The sequence below is a fragment of the Bufo bufo genome, chromosome 6 (genome assembly GCF_905171765.1).
Source record: "Bufo bufo chromosome 6, aBufBuf1.1, whole genome shotgun sequence".
NCBI classification, from domain to species: Eukaryota; Metazoa; Chordata; class Amphibia; order Anura; family Bufonidae; genus Bufo; species Bufo bufo.
The window spans coordinates 353,870,778-353,891,002 of record NC_053394.1 but is presented as its reverse complement, the minus strand read 5'-3'; the positions used below and the strand labels follow the sequence as shown (position 1 = coordinate 353,891,002).

Sequence of the window (20,225 nt, the reverse complement as noted above, 5' to 3'; positions counted from 1 at the left end):
GGTAGGGGAGCAGGATCTCCTCTATTCTCTGTGTAATGTGCATGGGAGACATTATAGCAGCTAGTCTCCAGAGCAGCATCTGTAACCTGATCTCTTAGTGAAGCAGCAAATTGGTTTCCTCTCTGCTTTATGCACAGATTTTATTACTGGATTCAGAGAAAGTAAACAATAAAGTAGGAAGAGAAGAAAAGCCTGAGGTATTTTTTTGTAATAACATATATTAGAAAGTTTCTAACCTTTACATGACATGTTCTGGACCGTTGGAGGTAAAATTTGATACAGCCTTTTTAAGGTTCCTGTCCATAGACTGTAAAAGCTATGTCTCCAATCTGAATTTGCATTTAAAGATACGTAGGTGCCTCAAAAAATGTGCAGATAGTAGCTTATGTACTGTCCCCACAATGCTGAAGCATTTGCTTAGTTCTTTGTTTAGTTTACAGTGTTAAAGGGGTTGTCTCACCTCAGACATTGGGGGCATATCGCTAGGAGCCCGCTAAGTGAAGAAGGGTGCAGCTTGCATACGTGGCAGCCCTCCGTTCATTCCTGTGGGAGCATTGAAAATAGCCAAGCGGCATGCTCGGCTATTTTCGGCTGTCTGATTTAAAATGAATGGGAAGCGCAGCGCAGCCACCGCTTTATTCATTTCTGTTGGGCTGGCTAGCTATTTTTGTCACTCCCATAGGAATGAATGAAGGGTGGATGTGCATGAGTGGTGCACCCTCCTTCACTTGGCAGGCTCCGTTCTAAAGATAGGTGCAGGTCCCATAGGTTGGATCCACACCTATCAGACATTAGAGGCATATCCTAGCGATACATGAATCATAAATTTATATAATATTTTATTTAGGGATGAGCGAATCGACTTCGGGTGAAACATCCGAAGTTGATTCGCATAAAACGTTGTTTCTATACTGTAAGGAGCGAGCACTCCGTACAGTATTAGAATGTATTGGCTCCGATGAGCCGGTTATTATTTTGCGAAGTCTCAAAATAACTTCTGAAATTGATTTATAGTGTAAAAAAACATTTCCCGAACTCGGGTTCGGTTCCAAGTGGTACCTTGCTTGCTCCCTACAGTATTAAAACAAAGTTTTATGCGAATCGACTTCGGATGTTTCATCCGAAGTCGATTCGCTCATCCCTAATTTTATTATATGTCTTCTACTTTAGTGTTGAATTAGTTAGGAAATATTACAGCCCATTATTTGTTGTGTGTGCTGCCATTTACTATACTTCAGTATCCCATCCATCCCATTCACTACCAGGCTTTGCTCGGAGTGCTGTAGTGTATACGTTTCATCACTGCATATTAGTATATGTCATGCCATATTAAGGTAGTAAAGAGAACGCAGATGAAAAAAATTTCTTGGTCTACCAGAAAAAATGGTTAATAAAAAATGGTTTGTCAAAACTGTTCTGCACATTGGTTCCATTCTGCTCATTTCACCATCCTTCCATGTAATGTTCTCTGTCTTACAAGCATTTTCATCATATTTGCCTCATCACAAGCTAATTCCTCCTCCATTTCTTTCAAACTACTCACGCGCCTCTCTCTTTCTCCCATGGATTCTTCCCTGGTGACGTTGCACAGTTGCAGGTAGGAATTTATATCTAATCCCTCATCTGCCACTCTTATAGGCATGACATTGATCCATCTTGCATTGAAATGTTGACAGTGATGTCTAGATTGTCGAGTTGCTAAATGATGCGTGAAAACTGCAATGAATAGGTAGGTAGAAATATGGAGAACAGAGGATAGAAAATACCAGAGAAGGACAGACGCTTCTTAAAGAGGACATGTCCCCTCTGCTGACATGTCTCTTGCATACCTCATGTAATAACAATTCCGCAGCATCTATTCTTATGACTCTATGTTATGCCATTCCTTTATTATTCCTGCTAGAAGCTATGCAAATGAATTACTAGCAGTTTGTAGTGAAGGTCCAGCTGGGTGTTACCAGTCTGACACTATCCAGTCAGTGCTGTTAGTGTCATACTGTGCAGGAACACACTCCCAATTGGTAAGCCTCCTCTGGATCTTCATTGCAAACTGGTAGTAATTCATTCATAATTTCTATCAGGAATAATAAAGGAATAGTACATCATAGAGTCATAGCAATAGATGCTCCGGAATTGTTATTACATGTGCAATTCAAGTAGTTGCTATAACAGGCATGTCAGAAGAGGTGACAGGTCCTCATTAAATGGGCTATTGTTGTGCCTTTTCATAGGTAAATGCATTCATATCCAATTCATTATTGTCAAAATGGATGTTCATTGCCTTTAAGAGCCATGCTCGACTATAGTTGCAATTTTGTATGTCTTGAGTAGGCCAATTTAAGGTCACACAAAGGTTTATACTCTTCAGTGTTATCCTTCCCATGAATATACCAGTCTGAGAAGAGGCCTCTCCTTGTCTACTTTTAAATTTATGACGGGAGGTAAAGATAAGCTCTATGCAGCTGGTGATAATTACCTATACAATTAGGCATTTATTAATGAAGCAAAATATATAATATGTATGTATTCATTTAATGAGCCTTAGTTAGTCCTTAGCATAAGACAATCAGTAGGACATATATATATTACTTTATATTATATTGTTATATGTTACGAAGACAACATGTATCCAGTATATTGTATATATTTCTCATTAGAAGAGTGTCTGTGAAGATGTGTGTTTTGTAACAATTAATCACATCTTTGGTATGACAGAGGAGGTACTGATATCTCTGAGAAAACAAGGCCGTTTACGATCCATAAATTAAGTGTGAGAAACGTTTAAAGAGACGCCTAGAGGTCTGTCTCTAATTGCTACAAGTGTCAGAATTAATCCCTATGGCTGTGAATTAAAGCTTCTAAGGTCAAAATGTGTATTCAGACTTACATAAGTTAACCCTTTATACTATGATGCAGATAGCTTATACAGCAGTGCCACCTATGTATCAGTAGGTGACAATACAACAGTAGCAAAAGTGCATTCTGGGTAAGGTTATGATGTCACATTTTTTATCAATGGTCACGCCCATTCGACAATGATTGGAAAGTTCCAAACTAGGAAGGTGTGTCTAACTGATAAGTTTGGGATCATAAGCCATACACAGGAGGTAGAGAGAAAAGAGAAGGAGAAAGGAGAAAGAGAAGAGAAGTTGAGGTTTATCAAGATGAAAGCCATGGTGAGATGTGCTATGATGGACCACCCAGCTTTCCTAGGAGCAGAAGTAAGATTCCTACTAGGACTTGGTAAGAGACACAGAAAATGATATTTCATTTTATTAAGACTAATTTGATAGTGTGGGTAAAATTATACCATCTAGATTGGCGAATAAATAAATAATTAAATTAATTGATCATCTCCATATTGAGATGTAGTCTTAGGATATTGTGAGGCTTCATTCTACCTGCTGAAGAATCTAGACTCATAATTTAGCAAAGCATTAAATAATTGCTTATATATATATATATATATATATATATATTAATAGAACATTCTTCGCCAAGCTAAGTGATGGATTCCCACAGGAAGAACTTATTTCAAGTCCTTCCCATTTAAGATATGGTCTAGCAAAATCCTAGATCCCTGTTATTTGTCTTAATAGTCTTACCAATGTTATATATGTGAAAATAGTCCAGGATGGGGCGGAAGGATACAGTTATCTCTTCTAAGTTATATCCTTGGATGGATTTGCCCATGCCTGAAGCCATGTGATGTGTAGTTGGTTAAGGGGGGCAGAATGTATTTAGCATTCTATATTGATGTCTAGGATTAGACATGCCCATCTTGATATCATAAGGTTTTCTCTGAACAGCAGTGATGTATATAACTTATGTTCATATTTTGATATCCTAACCTAATAATAGCTTGGTTATAATGTGACAAGTTATTTCCACTCACATGTATTGTTAAGCTTGTAATGCTTTATATTAACGCTATATATATTCATTTGCATGTATCATTGTGTTTATTTACTTATATATGTTTATAACCCTGTAACCAATAAATCTGCATACTTGTGTATTAGAACTACATTTTATCATTAACATCATCTCACGTCAAAAAGAACTTATTTATCTGAGGAAATAGTCGGACTCAGATGTTAATTGTATCAATTAGGTTGTCTACAATTCACCAGGTCATGATTTTAAGAATTTATAACAAATTTTATAAATTTTATTTTTTTATGATTAATTATTTTTATGACCATAATTAATAATTCTTAATTGAATTATTACCCCCCGACACTATCCAATGTCTAAAACATGCACCCAAATGCCGAGGCCCCTCATATAGATTATACTTTCCCCGCTTCCTGGCACCCGTGTTGCTCCTGATTCCCAAACGGCCACCGCTACATGTCCCCGTCGCACTGATCAAAACATCGGGCAATGGGGGAAGCAGCCAATAGCAGGCCGCGATGGGGACGAGCCTCCCTAACATCACCCGTGATGCTACAGAGGCTCATCCCTGTCGTGGCCTGCTATTGGCTTCGCCCCCCAATGCAGCAGCGGTCGTGCGGGGATCAGGAGCTGCGCAGGTGCCGGGAAGCGGGGTAAGTATAATCTATATCAGGGACCCAGGAATTGGGGGGAACATGTTAGACTTTGGATAACCCCTTTAAGGGTACATCCAGGCGGAATGTAAATTTCTGCAGAACAATCTACCATGGATTTTGCTATTAAGCAATAGAAACATCTGTAAAATAATGTAATTAATGTGGATTTTGCTGTGGATTTGCTCTGGATTTGGTCCTCTTTCCTCTATATTCCCCAATATTCCCCAAGTTAGTATTCGTCCTGATGTTCTGCATTATTGGACTGAATTAAATGTGTGCTGTCCACATGGCATATAAGCACGGACTGTTCCAACCACTGCAGTTAATGGGACATCCCCTTTTTCTAGGGTAAAGAAAAGTTTCTGGCCGTGTTACACAAGCACATGGAAGTGCACGGGACCGTTTACTTCGAGACCCAGAGGCCCCCTGAAGTTCCTGCCTTTGTTAAAAACCACGGCTTGCTGCCACAGCAGGATCTACAGCAGCTGCTGAAGAAGGCCAAGGTAGGAGATGTGTTGTAGGGCAAGCAACAAGTTGTGGGTCACAGATATAAGGCCAGAGAGAAGGAAGAGACAAAGAAACGGTTTGCTCAGATCTTCAAAGCGGATCTGTCAGATTAAAGGGGTTATCTGACTCTTTGTAACTAATGACATCCTCTGGATAGGTCATCAGCATCTGATCAGTGGTGGGGTCCGACACCTGGGATCCCTGCCGATCAGCTATTTGAGAAGGGCTAGAACCCCTGTGAGCGCAGTGGCCTTCTCGATGCTTTCCATATTCCAGTGATGCCACAACTATCGGTCATGTGGCTTAGGCGCAGCTCAGCCCCATTCATTTAAATGGATGCTGAGCTGTAGTATGCTGTCATCAGAAACGAAACAGTGTACGGAGCCTTTTGTTTCATATCTTACACTGTGTAGGTTCTGGTGCAGTGGCTGATCGTTAGGGAGCCCCCTACCAATATGATATTGATGAACTGATATTGATGACCTATCCTGCAGAGGTGAACAAGTGTAATTATAGCTTTCCCATCCCATTCACTTGAATGGGACGGATGGAGTGTAACTACAACTGCTCCTTCCCATTAAACTGGATTGGATGGAGAAGCTGTAATTACCCTGCTTGCTGCTGCGATGCCGAGCAGGTAAACAGTGAATTAAATCAGGACTTGACAAATTTCCTTGGAATCTAGGAGCCAGCTAAAAAAGTTAGGAGCCAGGCGGAGCCGCATCATAAAGCCCCTAGTAGGTGCCCCCATAGTGCCCCCCCCCCACTTCTCCATAGAGCCCCCCCAATAATGCTGTATACCATGTTACATATACCGCCGCTCCGTCCCCGGACCCTATTGACTATAATGGGGACGGGGGCGGAGCTCCGGCGCAGCACGGCAGTTCGCGGTGAGAGGCCGCCGGACTAAAGTTGGACATGCAGTACTTTTAGTCCGGCGGCCTTTCACCATGCACTGCCGTGCTGCGCCAGAGCTCTGCCCCCATTATAGTCAATGGGGACAGAGCTGCGGTCCGGCGAAACAGCGGAAGGACGGATCCGACAGGGTAAACAGCCTGCCGGATCCATCCTGCCGCAAGTGTGAAAGTACCCTTAGTTCTATAGCTACTGAATGAGACAGAAGGGGGGATGCCTTTAACATATAGATCTCCTTGAGAAGCCAATTTGATCCTAAAGGGTTGATTCAAACTGTAATCTAAACTGTGTCCTGTCACTTCTCTCATATCTCTGCTCCTGTCCCTTAATCTTATCACTGCTGCGAAAGCATCAGCCACAGCCTCAGTGTAAACTGTTCTAGAGTCTGACTGACTGTTCTTTTAACTCAAAGAATCGAATGAGTCACTAACTGAGTCGGATCTTTAGATTCTTAACCTGTGACTCATTCGATTCCCTGTACTTGTGTCAGTGACTCAGTGCTGCTAGTGCTTGCCTTGCCTCGCCTCAGCTCTGATTGGTTGGTGGGCGGGGAGGGGAGGGGCTGGCAGAAGCAGCTTCCACTCTAGGATCAGATTACACTCCTCCCCAGTCCCTCCCCTCCCTGCTGCCAGCGTCCAGGGCCGCTGATAGAAATCATGGGGCCCCGTACAGCATACATGACGGGGCCCCCTTCAGCTCCACCCCCTGATCCCTCCTTCAGCCACACCTCTGGCCCCGCCCTTGGCCCCTCCCCAGACGCCGCCTTGAAACAACATGCAGATTTGTCTACAAGTGATATTTATGGCGCTGGGGGGTCGTCTGTGAATGGCGCTGTTATGGAGGGGATCTGTGAATGGCACTGTTATGGAGGGGATCTGTGAATGGCACTTTTATGGAGGGGATCTGTGGATGGCACTGTTATGGAGGGGATCTGTGGATGGCACTGTTATGGAGGGGATCTGTGGATGGCACTGTTATGGAGGGGATCTGTGGATGGCACTGTTATGGAGGGGATCTGTGGATGGCACTGTTATGGAGGGGATCTGTGGATGGCACTGTTATGGAGAGGATCTGTGGATGGCACTGTTATGGAGGGGATCTGTGGATGGCACTGTTATGGGGGGATCTGTGGATGGCACTGTTATGGGGGGATCTGTGGATGGCACTGTTATGGAGAAGATCTGTGGATGGCACTGTTATGGAGGGGATCTGTGGATGGCACTGTTATGGAGGGGATCTGTGGATGGCACTGTTATGGAGAGGATCTGTGGATGGCACTGTTATGGAGGGGATCTGTGGATGGCACTGTTATGGGGGGATCTGTGGATGGCACTGTTATGGGGGGATCTGTGGATGGCACTGTTATAGAGGGGGATCTGTGGATGACACATACCGTATATAGCATCTTATGCTATGTGTCATCCACAGATACCCCTCCATAACAGTGCCATTCACAGATACCCTCCATAACAGTGCCATCCACAGATCCCCCCCATAACAGTCATCCACAGATCCCCCCATAACAGTGTCATCCACAGATCCCCCCCATAACAGTGTCATCCACAGATCCCCCTCCATAATGGTGCCATCCACAGATCCCCCCCATAAGTGTCATCCACAGACCCCCCGGCCCCCCCCATAAGTGTCATCCACATGACAGACCCCCCCCCCCATAACAGTGCCATCCACGGATCCCCCGCCCTCCCTATAACAGTGCCGTCATGACGTCATCCATATAGATCCCCCCCCGCCACTCACAGTAGTATACATTAATAAATCGGTGCAGCCGTGCAGGCTGCAGACAGTAACTTTAATTTTAGCACAGGCACAGCGCTCATCTCTTTACTAAAATACTACCTTACATTCAGCTCCTGCCTCCTCCCTCCACCCTCCAGCCTCCAGTAACAAGTGCGGGCGGCAGCGCTCACTCACTGACGTCACGCGCCTGCGCCGCCTAGTGGGAGGAGCAGGCGTGTGACGTCAGTGAGTGAGCGCCGCCCCCACACTGCCTGCTGTTACTGGAGCCAGCCCACTGACAGCAAAAAAATTAAAATGGCTCGGGAGTCGGCAGCCCGGGCCCCCCTGCCAGCCGGGCCCGGTACAACTGGGCCAGCTGTACTGGCCTATCAGCGGCCCTGCCAGCGTCTCTGCTATTGTGTGCTGTGACGGAGCTGTTTCACACGGTGCTGCCTCCGGACAGAACGGCAGCTCCGCACCCATCGCCCGGGCACCTTTGAAAACGGGCTGACAAATACCCAAGCGCCAGGACTAAATTCCTGGTCGCCATGGCGACCTGGCGCCTGGGATTTGTCGAGCCCTGAATTAAATGCAGCGCTCTCAACTGACTAGCGAGTCGGATCCCCTGCCAATCTGATATTGATGACCTATCCTGAGGATAGATCATCAATATAGGAAACTGGACAATCACAGGTTTGATTTACAGCAGCCTTATGGCAACTGGTGTCTGGAGATGACTTGTTTAAGTAACAGGAATTCATAAAGGGATTTAGCAATCTACTGTAAAAAAAAAAAAAACATGCTTTGATTCTTCACTATGTTCAAGATCTCTGTTTGCTGTCAGAGGATGAAAACATGCTTGTTGGCATCCAAAGGCAGAAAATCTGTACAGACCTTATCACACTCACTTGGTGGATATTACTAGTCACTAGTTCAGTGCCGTGACACAGCGCTCGAAACCGAAACCGAGTGCGAACTAGTATTCAAACTTTGAGCATTGCCACAGGCTGGGGCAAGCTCGTGCTGAAGACTAGGCTCTTTATCCCACTACTATATACACCTACAGTTGTGTTCAAAATTATTCAACCCCCACTGAAATTGAGTGTTTTGGCCAGTTTGACATTGATTTTGATCATTTCAGTCATCTTGTTTACAATTAAATCAAAGAGGCACTTGTAAGTCAGACAAATATAACATAACATTTATAATGAAATAACCACAAATGTATTTTCTGTGCTCACATCATTATCAGTTTAATTCAACCCCCAAGTGACATTCAATCTTAGTACTTAATACAACATCCTTTACCAGTTATAACAGCTTTTAAACGTGAAGCATAGCTTGACACAAGTGTCTTGCAGCGATCTACGGGTATCTTCGCCCATTCTTCATGGGCAAAAGCCTCCAGTTCAGTCACATTCTTAGGCTTGCGCGCTGCAACTGCTTTCTTTAAGTCCCACCAGAGGTTCTCAATCGGATTTAAGTCTGGTGACTGCGATGGCCACTTCAAAATGTTCCAGCCCTTAATCTGCAACCATGCTCTAGTGGACTTGGAGGTATGCTTGGGATCATTGTCCTGTTGAAAGGTCCAACGTCTCCCAAGCCTCAGGTTTGTGACGGACTGCATCACATTTTCATCCAATATTTCCTGGTACTGAAGAGAATTCATGGTACCTTGCACATGCTGAAGCTTCCCTGTACCTGTAGAAGCAAAACAGCCCCAAAGCATGATTGACCCCCCGCCATGCTTCACAGTAGGCAAGGTGTTCTTTTCTTCATAGGCCTTGTTCTTCCTCCTCCAAACATAGCGTTGATCCATGGGCCCAAACAGTTCTAATTTTGTTTCATCAGTCCACAGAACACTTTTGTGGTTTGTCCACATGACTTTTGGCATACTGCAGTCGACTCTTCTTATTCTTTGGAGACAGCAAGGGGGTGCGCCTGGGAGTTCTGGCATGGAGGCCTTCATTACGCAGTGTGCGCCTTATTGTCTGAGCTGAAACTTCAGTACCCACATCTGACAAATCTTTTTTCAGTTCCTCAGCAGTCACACAGGGACTTTTCTCCACTTTGCACTTCAGGTAGCGCACAGCAGTCGAAGTCAGCATCTTCTTTCTGCCACGACCAGGTAGCGTTTCAACAGTGCCCTTTGCCTTGAATTTGCAAATGATGTTTCCTATGGTGTCTCTTGGTATGTTTAACATCTTTGCAATCTTCTCATAGCCATTGCCCTTCCTGTGAAGAGAAATCACCTCTTCTCTTGTCTTCCTGGACCATTCTCTTGACTTCAGCATGTTTGTAAACACACCAGTAAATGTCTTGAAGGAGCTGAGTATCACAGTCCTTTTAAATCTGCCTAATTGGTGCTTATTATGCTTGATTGCTGCTCCTTGACATCCACAGGTGTTTTCAATACCTGATCGAAAACACTTGAATGAACCTCTGTTCTTAAGAGTGGTAGTCTTTAAGGGGTTGAATAATTGTGTCAATGAAGAAATCACAAAAAAAAAACATTTAATACTGTATTACAAAAACAATTGATGTCATTTTAGTTGCATTTGGTTCTTTAAAAAGTCCTTGTAAGATTTCATTCTGAACACAATTACAAATGTACACTAAATTCCCTAAAACCCTTTACAGCATTGGGGGTTCAATAATTTTGAACACAATTGTACATATATAGCAAGATACTTGGCACGTGCAAAAGAAATACAGCGAAGCTGAAGCAGGTATGCATTTACATATTTGAAAGCAATACGGTGTATGCACGGCCATTCCTGTTTATAGTGTTGAAGAGTGAGCGATAGCATTGCGCGGAACCATAATAATTTTATCATTTTGTGTCTCTTTGCAGTAGTGGCGATACTACTGCGGTACCGCAGCGTTAGAAATAAAATACTAAGACTAAGCGCCAGTGAATAACAATTTGACATATTTCTAAACAATAGTTTTAGGCCTCATGCACACGACAGTTGTTTTTTTCCGTATGCAAATTGTGCGTTCAATAAAAAAAACGGATGCGGCATCCGTTTTTTGGGGAGGATCCGTTTTTCTCCACAGATCCCTTGTAATAAATGCCTATCCTTGTCTGCAAATGTGAAAAAAGTAGGACATGCACTATTTTTTTTGCTGAAGGGAAACACGGACAACAGACGCGGAACACAAACGGATGAACTATCAAAATTTTTTTTGCTGACCCATTGAAATGAATGGGTCCCCATCCTATCCGCAAAAAAAACGGAACGGAGGCCGAGAAAAACCACTGTCGTGTGCATGAGGCCTTATTAATATATTTTTCTCATTTCACTTCACCAACTTAGACTATTGTGTTCTGATCCATCACATAAAATTTAGATTAACAAAACATTGAACTTAAGGCTGTAATGTAACAAAATGCGAAAAAGTCAAGGAAGGGTGAATACTTTTGCAAGGCACTGTATTTCTATTATAAGCTACGATATGCTATCTATGGAAAAGAATAGCATGTGTCTTCAGCTTGGCAGAATGTACATGGTACTTGTTGTCAGAGACCACAATTTGTTGTCAGAAACCTCTAGTGCAATTCACCTGAGAAAGAAACAAAAAGATCGGACTTGAAAATCTATAATCAGCATTTTTCCTGAGAGCAACCATTGACTGATGGTCTGCAAGATCTTGTAGTGTCTTTAGCTAGGTTAGGCTCTTGATATTGTGGGGTTTTGCTCTGGTAGACAGGCTAGTGGACCCATACTAACAACAAACAATGTCAGTCAGCACTAGCTGCCGCTGACACTTAAAACTACCGGCTCTTACCTCACCAAGGCCAGGAATCTCAGTGACACATACAATGATGGCCCCTTGCGCCTTCCTACATACCTCCCCCCTTTGTTCAACCCTAAGGGGGTGAACACCAGCCAGACAGTATACCCGGGACAGGACATCTGTGTTTCCCTGTAACCTGCCTGTCCTATGTTCCACGGAAAATTTTAAGTTTTGTAATGACAAGAACCACCTGGTGACCCGAGTATTCCTCTCTTTAGCCTGACTCATCCACTTGAGAGGGGAGTGGTTGGTCACCAGACGGAACTTTCGCCCCAACAGGTAATAGCGGAGAGACTCGAGTGCCCATTTGATGGCCAGGCACTCTCTCTCCACTATACTGTGCCTAGTCTCGGCTGGGGTAAGTTTTTGGCTCAGGAAAACAACAGGATGTTCCTCCCCATTGATGTCCTGAGAGAGGTCTGTACCACAAACTCCCTCTTGAAGTCAGGCGTCACCAATACCGGGGACCCACACAGGGCAGACTTCAAAGCAGAGAAAGCTTTTTCCGCCTGCTCATTCCACTGAACCGTCACTGACTTGCATCCCTTCAAAAGGCCTGTCAATGGTGCGGCGACAGTAGCAAAATTGGGGACAAACCTCATATAGTACCCCACTATACCCAGGAACGACTTTACTTGCAGAGTAGTGACAGGTCGGGGCCAATTCCTAATTGCCTCAACTTTGTTTACCTGAGGTTTGATAATTACGCGCCCAATTAGATACTCCAGGTACTTGATCTCTCCTAACCCTATTGCGCAATTTTTTGGGTTAGCGGTTAAGCCAGCCTTCCTAAGGGAGTCCCATACAGCCTGTACTTTGGGTAGGTGACTTTCCCAGTGTCCATTAGCCTTTGAAACGTGGCAGGAGCGCCATGTAGACCAAACGGTAATACCTTGTACTGATACAGACCCTCTGGCGTGATAAAAGCTGTTTTTTTCCTTGGCAGCCTCTGTCAAGGGTACCTGCCAGTACCCTTTGGTGAGGTCCAACACAGAAAAATACTGGGCTTGGCACAACTTCTCAATAAGCTCATCCACTTGGGGCATGGGATAAGGGTCAAACTTGGAAACCTCATTCAGTTTGTGGAAGTCGTTACAGAACCCCAATGTCCCGTCCAGCTTTGTTATTAAGACTATCGGAGTGGCCAATTCACTTTTTGACTTCGATGACACCTAGCTAGAGCATTAGCTTCACTTCCTCTGCGATGGCTTGTCGCCGAGCCTCGGGTACCCGGTATGGTTTTAACCGGACTTTTGCCTGAGGCTCAGTGACAATGTCATTGTTGGACTATGGAAGTGTGTCCAGGAAGGTCCGAGAACACATCAGTGTTTCGAATAATGAACTCTCTGGCTTTCTGAGCCTGTTTAGATGAGAGGCTGTCAGCAATTTTCACTGTGGCAGCTGCTTCCTTGCTTCAGACAGAGGAGCTGAAACCGCTTCCCCTAGGAACCCTGGTTTTGGGCTGTCTTCCGTACAGGTTTCTCCATCTTTCCAGGGTTTGAGCAGATTCACATGGTACACCTGCTCCGGCTTTCACCTCCCTGGCTGGTGTACCTTGTGATCTACCTCTCCAATTTTTCCAAGCACCTCGTAGGACCCTTGTCACCTAGCTAGGAACTTACTGTCTACGGTTGGTACCAGGACCAATACCCGATCACCTGGGTAAAAGGTCCAGACCCGAGCCTGCTGATTATAGACCCTACTCTGGGCTTGCTGTGCTGCCTCCATATGCTCCCTAACCAGATGTAAAACTGTTTCCATCTGTCCTTGCATCGGGGTGACGTACTCAACAACACTTCTGTGTGGTGTGGGTTGTTGTTCCCACGCCTCTTTGGCCACGTCCAACAGACCGCGAGGGTGTCTGCCATATAGCAGTTCGAAGGGTGAGAACCCAGTAGAGGCCCGGGGCACTTCTAGGGCAGAAGAAGATCCCAGTCCCTCCCATCCTTAGACACCACTCTTTTTAACATATTTTTTAATGCTTGATTAAACCTCTCCACCAGGCTGTCCGTTTGCGGGTGATAGACGGACGTCCGCAACTGTTTTATGTGGAGCAACTTACAGAGTTCTCTCATGACCTTGGACATAAAAGGGGTCCCTTGGTCAGTCAGTTGAGTTTGGCGGAGGTATGTCGCAGCGGCACCACCTCCGGGTACCGAGTGTCATAGTCCAGGACTACCAAGATGTGTTGGTGCCCTCTAGTGGACTTCGGTACTGGGCCTATAAGATCCATAGTGATCCGCTCGAATGGAACCTCAATAATCGGAAGAGGGACCAGGGGACTACGGAAATGTGGCTGGGGCTGTTTATCTGGCAGGTTGGGCAAGACTTGCAATACACTTCCACCTCTTTGAATACACTGGGCCAGTAAAACCACTGTAGAATCCTGTCCTGCGTTTTCTGATGGCCCAGGTGTCCCCCAAGAACATGTTGGTGGGCTAACTCCAACACAAGCTTGCAAAACGCCTTGGGCACCACCAATATGCTCACCCCGTAGCTGGTTTACCCGATACAACATATCTTGATGACCCACAAAACGGCTACTCTGCTCCTGGTTGTTGTGGTTCACCATCTATTATTAATACATTTTCCCAGGTTCGGGATAGGGTTGGGTCTCGGTGTTGTGCCGTACCAAAATTATCCCCGAAGACATTGAGGTCTGCCAGCTCAGGGCCCAGCGGCACGTCCTCCATGTCTCCCACCATCACACTTAGTGGGGTTGTCTCCCCCTCTTCCACCGAAGTGGCGGTCACCCCTACCACTGGCCCTTCGGACTCAGATTCGCAGGGTTCTGGTCTCCCCCCCTGAGCCAGTCCACTCTGCTAGGGTTACATCTGTCCCATGGGTATCGGTAACTTTTGTTGGTGCCGGGAAACTGCGGAAGTCAATCCCAATTATTAGTTCATATGGTAATTTTGTGGCGACGGCCACCTCATAACTCCACCTACCGGTCACCGTTGATAGAGAGACCAGGGTGGTGGGATAGTCCTTTATGTGCCCATGAATGCACACAACGCCCACCTTTCTGCCAGTATACTCGACAGGCTGCACCAGGGCAGCTCTTACCAGGGACACCAGGCTCCCTGAATCCAGTAGTGCCACCGCCAGAGTGCCCCCCACTTCCACCTGGCACAGGGGGCTATTGTCTACAGTCTTTGAGGTACCTGTGGCACACAGCTTCCTGGCATACAATGAGTGGCGGTAGCCATAGTTGGTATCCATGGGTTCACCCCAATGGGGACAGTTGGCCCTTATGTGTCCAGGCTCATAACACTGCCAGCAAACCACCAGGGCTGGGTCTGCAGGTGATAGGTCCCGGGCGGGTTTGGCTGGCACCGGCCACCGGGTCTGGGGTGGAGATTTCCGGGCTTTGACTGTCCCTCTCCCAAAATAACCCGCCTGCAGATTTCTGGTGGCCTCGTAGCGCTCCACCAGGTCGACCATCTCTAAGGCATTACCAGGAGACACCTGGCCGATGCAGTGCTGGAGAGGGTATGGCAAAGCCCTCTAAAACACATCCGCCAACAGACGGTCCAGCATAGTAGTGGGAGTCAATATGTCAGGCTGCAGACATTTCTGCAACCAGTGTAGCAGGTCATAATCACCTTGCCTGCAACACAATGGGGGAGCTCCTGTCGCCATGCTACCCACGTAGCACATGGCTGATGCTCCATGGAAATACAAGAGATATATAGTGACCTACAACATCCTAATTGGATTATGTTCTCATTGGAGCTAAGTTTTTTGTATTTGTGCACAAAGGTTTATACCTTTCAGCCCCTCCTGCTAAGCATGTCCAGTGTGGAGTATGTATGTCCTGTGAGTTAACCACTCTGGATTGTAGCCTGGTAGTCATCTGACACAGAACAATGAGTTTGCATAAGTTAACTTATCATCCCTAACTTACTACATTACAAGCAATATACAAGGTAATATAATTAAAGGGGACAGAACCAATCAGTAATTAGATATATATTTAAAATACCCTTACACATAAGGAGAGCTGTCAAATACTTTTTAGATAAAATGGTCACTAGCATATCATGTACATTAATAGAGGAGTCCTGAAATATGCTGTATATCTGAGGGCACGTTAAGTGATGGAAGAGGTTTTTGATCTATAGGTTTTCTGAGACAGGGGCCTTTTATATAGCACGTACAAAAGTGACAATCAGCCAATTATTTCCTGGACATAAAAGACCTATTGACATTAATGTTGATGGAGTAGTTTGTGGAGGATGTATTCAGAATCAAATTATACACTCACACTCTCTGCTACAAATTGCTGCCTCATTGAGTTCTGATTAATAGGTCAGTTTAAATTTAATTTACACATTGTAATACAAAATGGACTAAGACATTGCATTTTCCTACATTGTTACTGCCCCCCTCTCCCCAATAATCACTGAACTATTCTGTTTCTGTGCAGTCAGACAGCTGTGTAAGTAACGGCCTCCATCTGGTGCATTGGTTCTATATCTAGTCCCTGAAGTATCGCTAGATTTAGATATTGAATCCCTTTTATTTTAATTAGATATTGGATAATTTGTATGTTAATTACACTTAATAAAGTTAAGGTTGTAAGACATTTCATCACTTCCTGGTCAGTTTTAAAGTACCTATCATTTTTTGTGACTTTTCAGAATAAGCCTACGTGTGTGTACATGAGGAAAAGCCGTCCTGACCATTCAATGACTTCTGCCTTTTTATCTCTCTACCCTCTTCAGGCTCTATCTTTAATTGTCAGATTTAGGATGCTTTCACATATGTCGAAAGCTCTGTTGGGGGCTTCCGTCACCGAATTAATCAAAAATAGCAGAGAAAAAAGGACTGCATGCAGGTCTTTTTTCTCCACTAATAAAATGTTCTCCTGAACAGAAACCGAATGGACCCCATTATAGTCAATGGGGGCTGTGAGGCTCCATTTGCTTCCATTATTTTTGTTATTCTGCTGTTATATAGCAGAGCAGAAGAACAGAAATAATAAGCACAGATGTGAAAGCAGCCTTAACTGAACTAGCAACGGCATAGAGTGCATTATATAACAGCATTAAGCAGTGTAGCTGGGAATCCAGCACTGGGCTATGACAGTAAAACACTTAAAACAAGCAGCAGCATCTCTATGTGCTTGTCTTTCTGTCTCTGCAGCTGTTCCCTCATACTCCTCCCCCCCTCCATAGACCTCTATGGGCAGCAGCTGTAGTCTGATTCCTCAGGGAGCTGATAATTCCTCTTCATCTCATGACTACTACTAAAATAAAGTTTAAGGGGGCTGGGATATGCCACAAAAGTCCAATCAGTGGAGGTCAGAAGACAACTTCGGCCCCTCCTGGCTCCACTTTGCTTTGTCGGTGCATCCCCAGTCATCAGATGTTGCTGGCATATCTTAGTGATTCACTTCAATGGGGTTGAGCTGTGTCGGGGCCATGTGACATAGTCGTGTCATCACAGGCCTGCGGGGAGCAGCGAGAAGTTACTGCTAGCGATGCTGCCTTCTCAAACAGCTGATTGGTGGGGGTCCCACAAGTCGAACCCCCACTGATCAGTTCCAAAAGATAGATCATCAGTAAGAAAAAGTCAAAGAATCCCTTTAAGCTATCCATAGCAAAGTGTCACATGTGGAATTACTGAGCTATGTTTTCAAGGGAGTTGACCTGTTCCAGATTACTGTATATGGAAAATTCAGTTTAACTTCTATCAAGAAGATTTTCTTATCTTTTTGACTTAGAGTATGTCTGATTATATATATACAGTACAGACCAAAAGTTTGGACACACCTTCTCATTCAAAGAGTTTTCTTTATTTTCATGACTATGAAGGCATCAAAACTATGAATTAACACATGTGGAATTATATACATAACAAACAAGTGTGAAACAACTGAAAATATGTCATATTCTAGGTTCTTCAAAGTAGCCACCTTTTTCTTTTATTACTGCTTTGCACACTCTTGGCATTCTCTTGATGAGCTTCAAGAGGTAGTCCCCTGAAATGGTCTTCCAACAGTCTTGAAGGAGTTCCCAGAGATGCTTAGCACTTGTTGGCCCTTTTGCCTTCACTCTGCGGTCCAGCTCACCCCAAACCATCTCGATTGGGTTCAGGTCCAGTGACTGTGGAGGCCAGGTCATCTGGCGCAGCACCCCATCACTCTCCTTCATGGCTGACTGACTGACCGTCATTTCTTAAAGTAATGATTGCCACTAGTTTTTCTTTATTTAGCTGCTTTTTTCTTGCCATAATACAAATTCTAACAGTCTATTCAGTAGGACTATCAGCTGTGTATCCACCTGACTTCTCCTCAACGCAACTGATGGTCCCAACCCCATTTATAAGGCAAGAAATCCCACTTATTAAACCTGACAGGGCACACCTGTATAGTGAAAACCATTTCAGGGGACTACCTCTTGAAGCTCATCAAGAGAATGCCAAGAGTGTGCAAAGCAGTAATCAAAGCAAAAGGTGGCTACTTTGAAGAACCTAGAATATGACATATTTTCAGTTGTTTCACACTTGTTTGTTATGTATATAATTCCACATGTGTTAATTCATAGTTTTGATGCCTTCAGTGTGAAGCTACAATTTTCATAGTCATGAAAATAAAGAAAACTCTTTGAATGAGAAGGTGTGTCCAAACTTTTGGTCTGTACTGTATATATATATATATATATATATATATATATACACACACACACACACACACACACACACTGTATTTTTCAGACTATAAGATGCACCTAGAATTTGGAGGAGGAAAAAAAGCAAAAAAAATCTGACCTCAGCTCAGACCCTCATCAGACCCCCAAGCTCAATCAGCCTCAGCTCAGACCCTCATCAGACCCCCAAGCTCAATCAGCCTCAGATCAGACCCTCATCAGACCCCCAAGCTCAATCAGCCTCAGATCAGACCCTCATCAGACCACCAAGCTGCATCAGCATCAGATTAGACCCTCAAGCTCCATTTGCCTTAGATAAGACCCCACCAACTTCCATCAACCTCAGATCAGTCCTCCATCAGCCTCAGATCGGACCTCCCTCAGACCTCAGATCAGAAGTTAAAAAAATAAATAAACTTACCTCGCTTGCTCCGAACGGTGCTGCCGCGCACTGCTCCCAAATCTTCTTCTGGCCTGCACTGCTCTGTGACCTGATGTCGCACAGTGTCAGGTCATAGTGCATGCCTACATGCACTGCGTCTTTATGCTGTTTGCCATCAGGACACCGTAAAGAGCTGGGCCCAGAAGAAAACCAGGGAGGGTAAGTGAAGCCACGCAGCACTTCCTTCACTGCTCCTCCACCTCCCATTTGTCATTTGCATTCGGACAATGAGACGCACTGTGACTTTTCCATCATAGGACTCAAGTAATAATAACACAAATCATAAAACATTTATGCTGCCAGTGGAAAGGCACCACCCGTAGTGTAATTCATTTGCGTTTGAGACCTCAGCCTCCAGATCAGATTTGTACAAAATACAAAAATGTAACATAGTAACATAGTACATAAGGCCGAAAAAAGACATTTGTCCATCCAGTTCGGCCTGTTATCCTGCAAGTTGATCCAGAGGAAGGCAAAAAAAAAAAACCCCTGTGAGGTAGAAGCCAATTTTCCCCACTTTAGGGGAATAAAAAATTCCTTCCCGACTCCAATCAGGCAATCAGAATAACTCCCTGGATCAACAACCTCTCTCTAGTAGCTATAGCCTGTAATATTATTACGCTCCAGAAATACATCCAGGCCCCTCTTGAATTCCTTTATTGTACTCACCATCACCACCTCCTCAGGCAGAGAGTTCCATAGTCTCACTGCTCTTACGGTAAAGAATCCTTTTCTATGTTTGTGTACAAACCTTCTTTCCTCCAGACGCAGAGGATGTCCCCTCGTCACAGTCACAGTCCTGGGGATAAATAGATGATGGGATAGATCTCTATACTGACCCCTGATATATTTATACATATTAATTAGATCTCCCCTCAGTCGTCTTTTTTCTAAAGTGAATAACCCTAATTTTGATAATCTTTCAGGGTACTGTAGTTGCCCCATTCCAGTTATTACTTTAGTTGCCCTCCTCTGGACCCTCTCCAGCTCTGCTATGTCTGCCTTTTTTACAGGAGCCCAGAACTGTACACAGTACTCCATGTGTGGTCTGACTAATGATTTGTAAAGTAGTAGGAATATGTTCTCATCACGGGCATCTATGCCCCTTCTGATGCAACCCATTATCTTATTGTCCTTGGCAGCAGCTGCCTGATACTGGTTTTTGCAGCTTAGTTTGCTGTTTATTAAAATTCCTAGGTCCTTTTCCATGTCAGTGTTACCGAGTGTTTTATCATTTAGTATGTACGGGTGACTTGCATTATCCCTTCCCATGTGCATAACTTTACATTTGTCAGTGTTAAACCTCATCTGCCACTTATCTGCCCAAGCCTCCAATCTATCCAGATCCCTCTGTAGTAGTATACTGTCCTCTTCAGTGTTAATTACTTTACACAGTTTAGTGTCATCTGCGAAAATTGATATTTTACTGTGCAAGCCTACTACAAGATCATTAATAAATATATTGAAGAGAATAGGGCCCAATACTGACCCCTGAGGTACTCCACTAGTGACAGTGACCCAATCTGAGTGTGTACCGTTAATAACCACCCTCTGTTTTCTATCATTGAGCCAGTTACTTACCCACATACAGACGTTTTCTCCCAGTCCGAGCATTCT

General features: G+C 44.5%; 1 protein-coding gene across 1 annotated transcript in view; it reads left to right on the top strand.

The window, feature by feature from the left end:
- Nucleotides 1-20,225, top strand: part of MGAT5B (alpha-1,6-mannosylglycoprotein 6-beta-N-acetylglucosaminyltransferase B) — a 130,824-nt gene that overhangs the window by 80,650 nt on the left and 29,949 nt on the right. Inside the window, exon 13 of the mRNA XM_040435824.1 lies at nt 4,901-5,056. Coding sequence (XP_040291758.1) covers nt 4,901-5,056 — 156 coding nt within the window. The remainder of the gene's footprint in view (nt 1-4,900; nt 5,057-20,225) is intronic.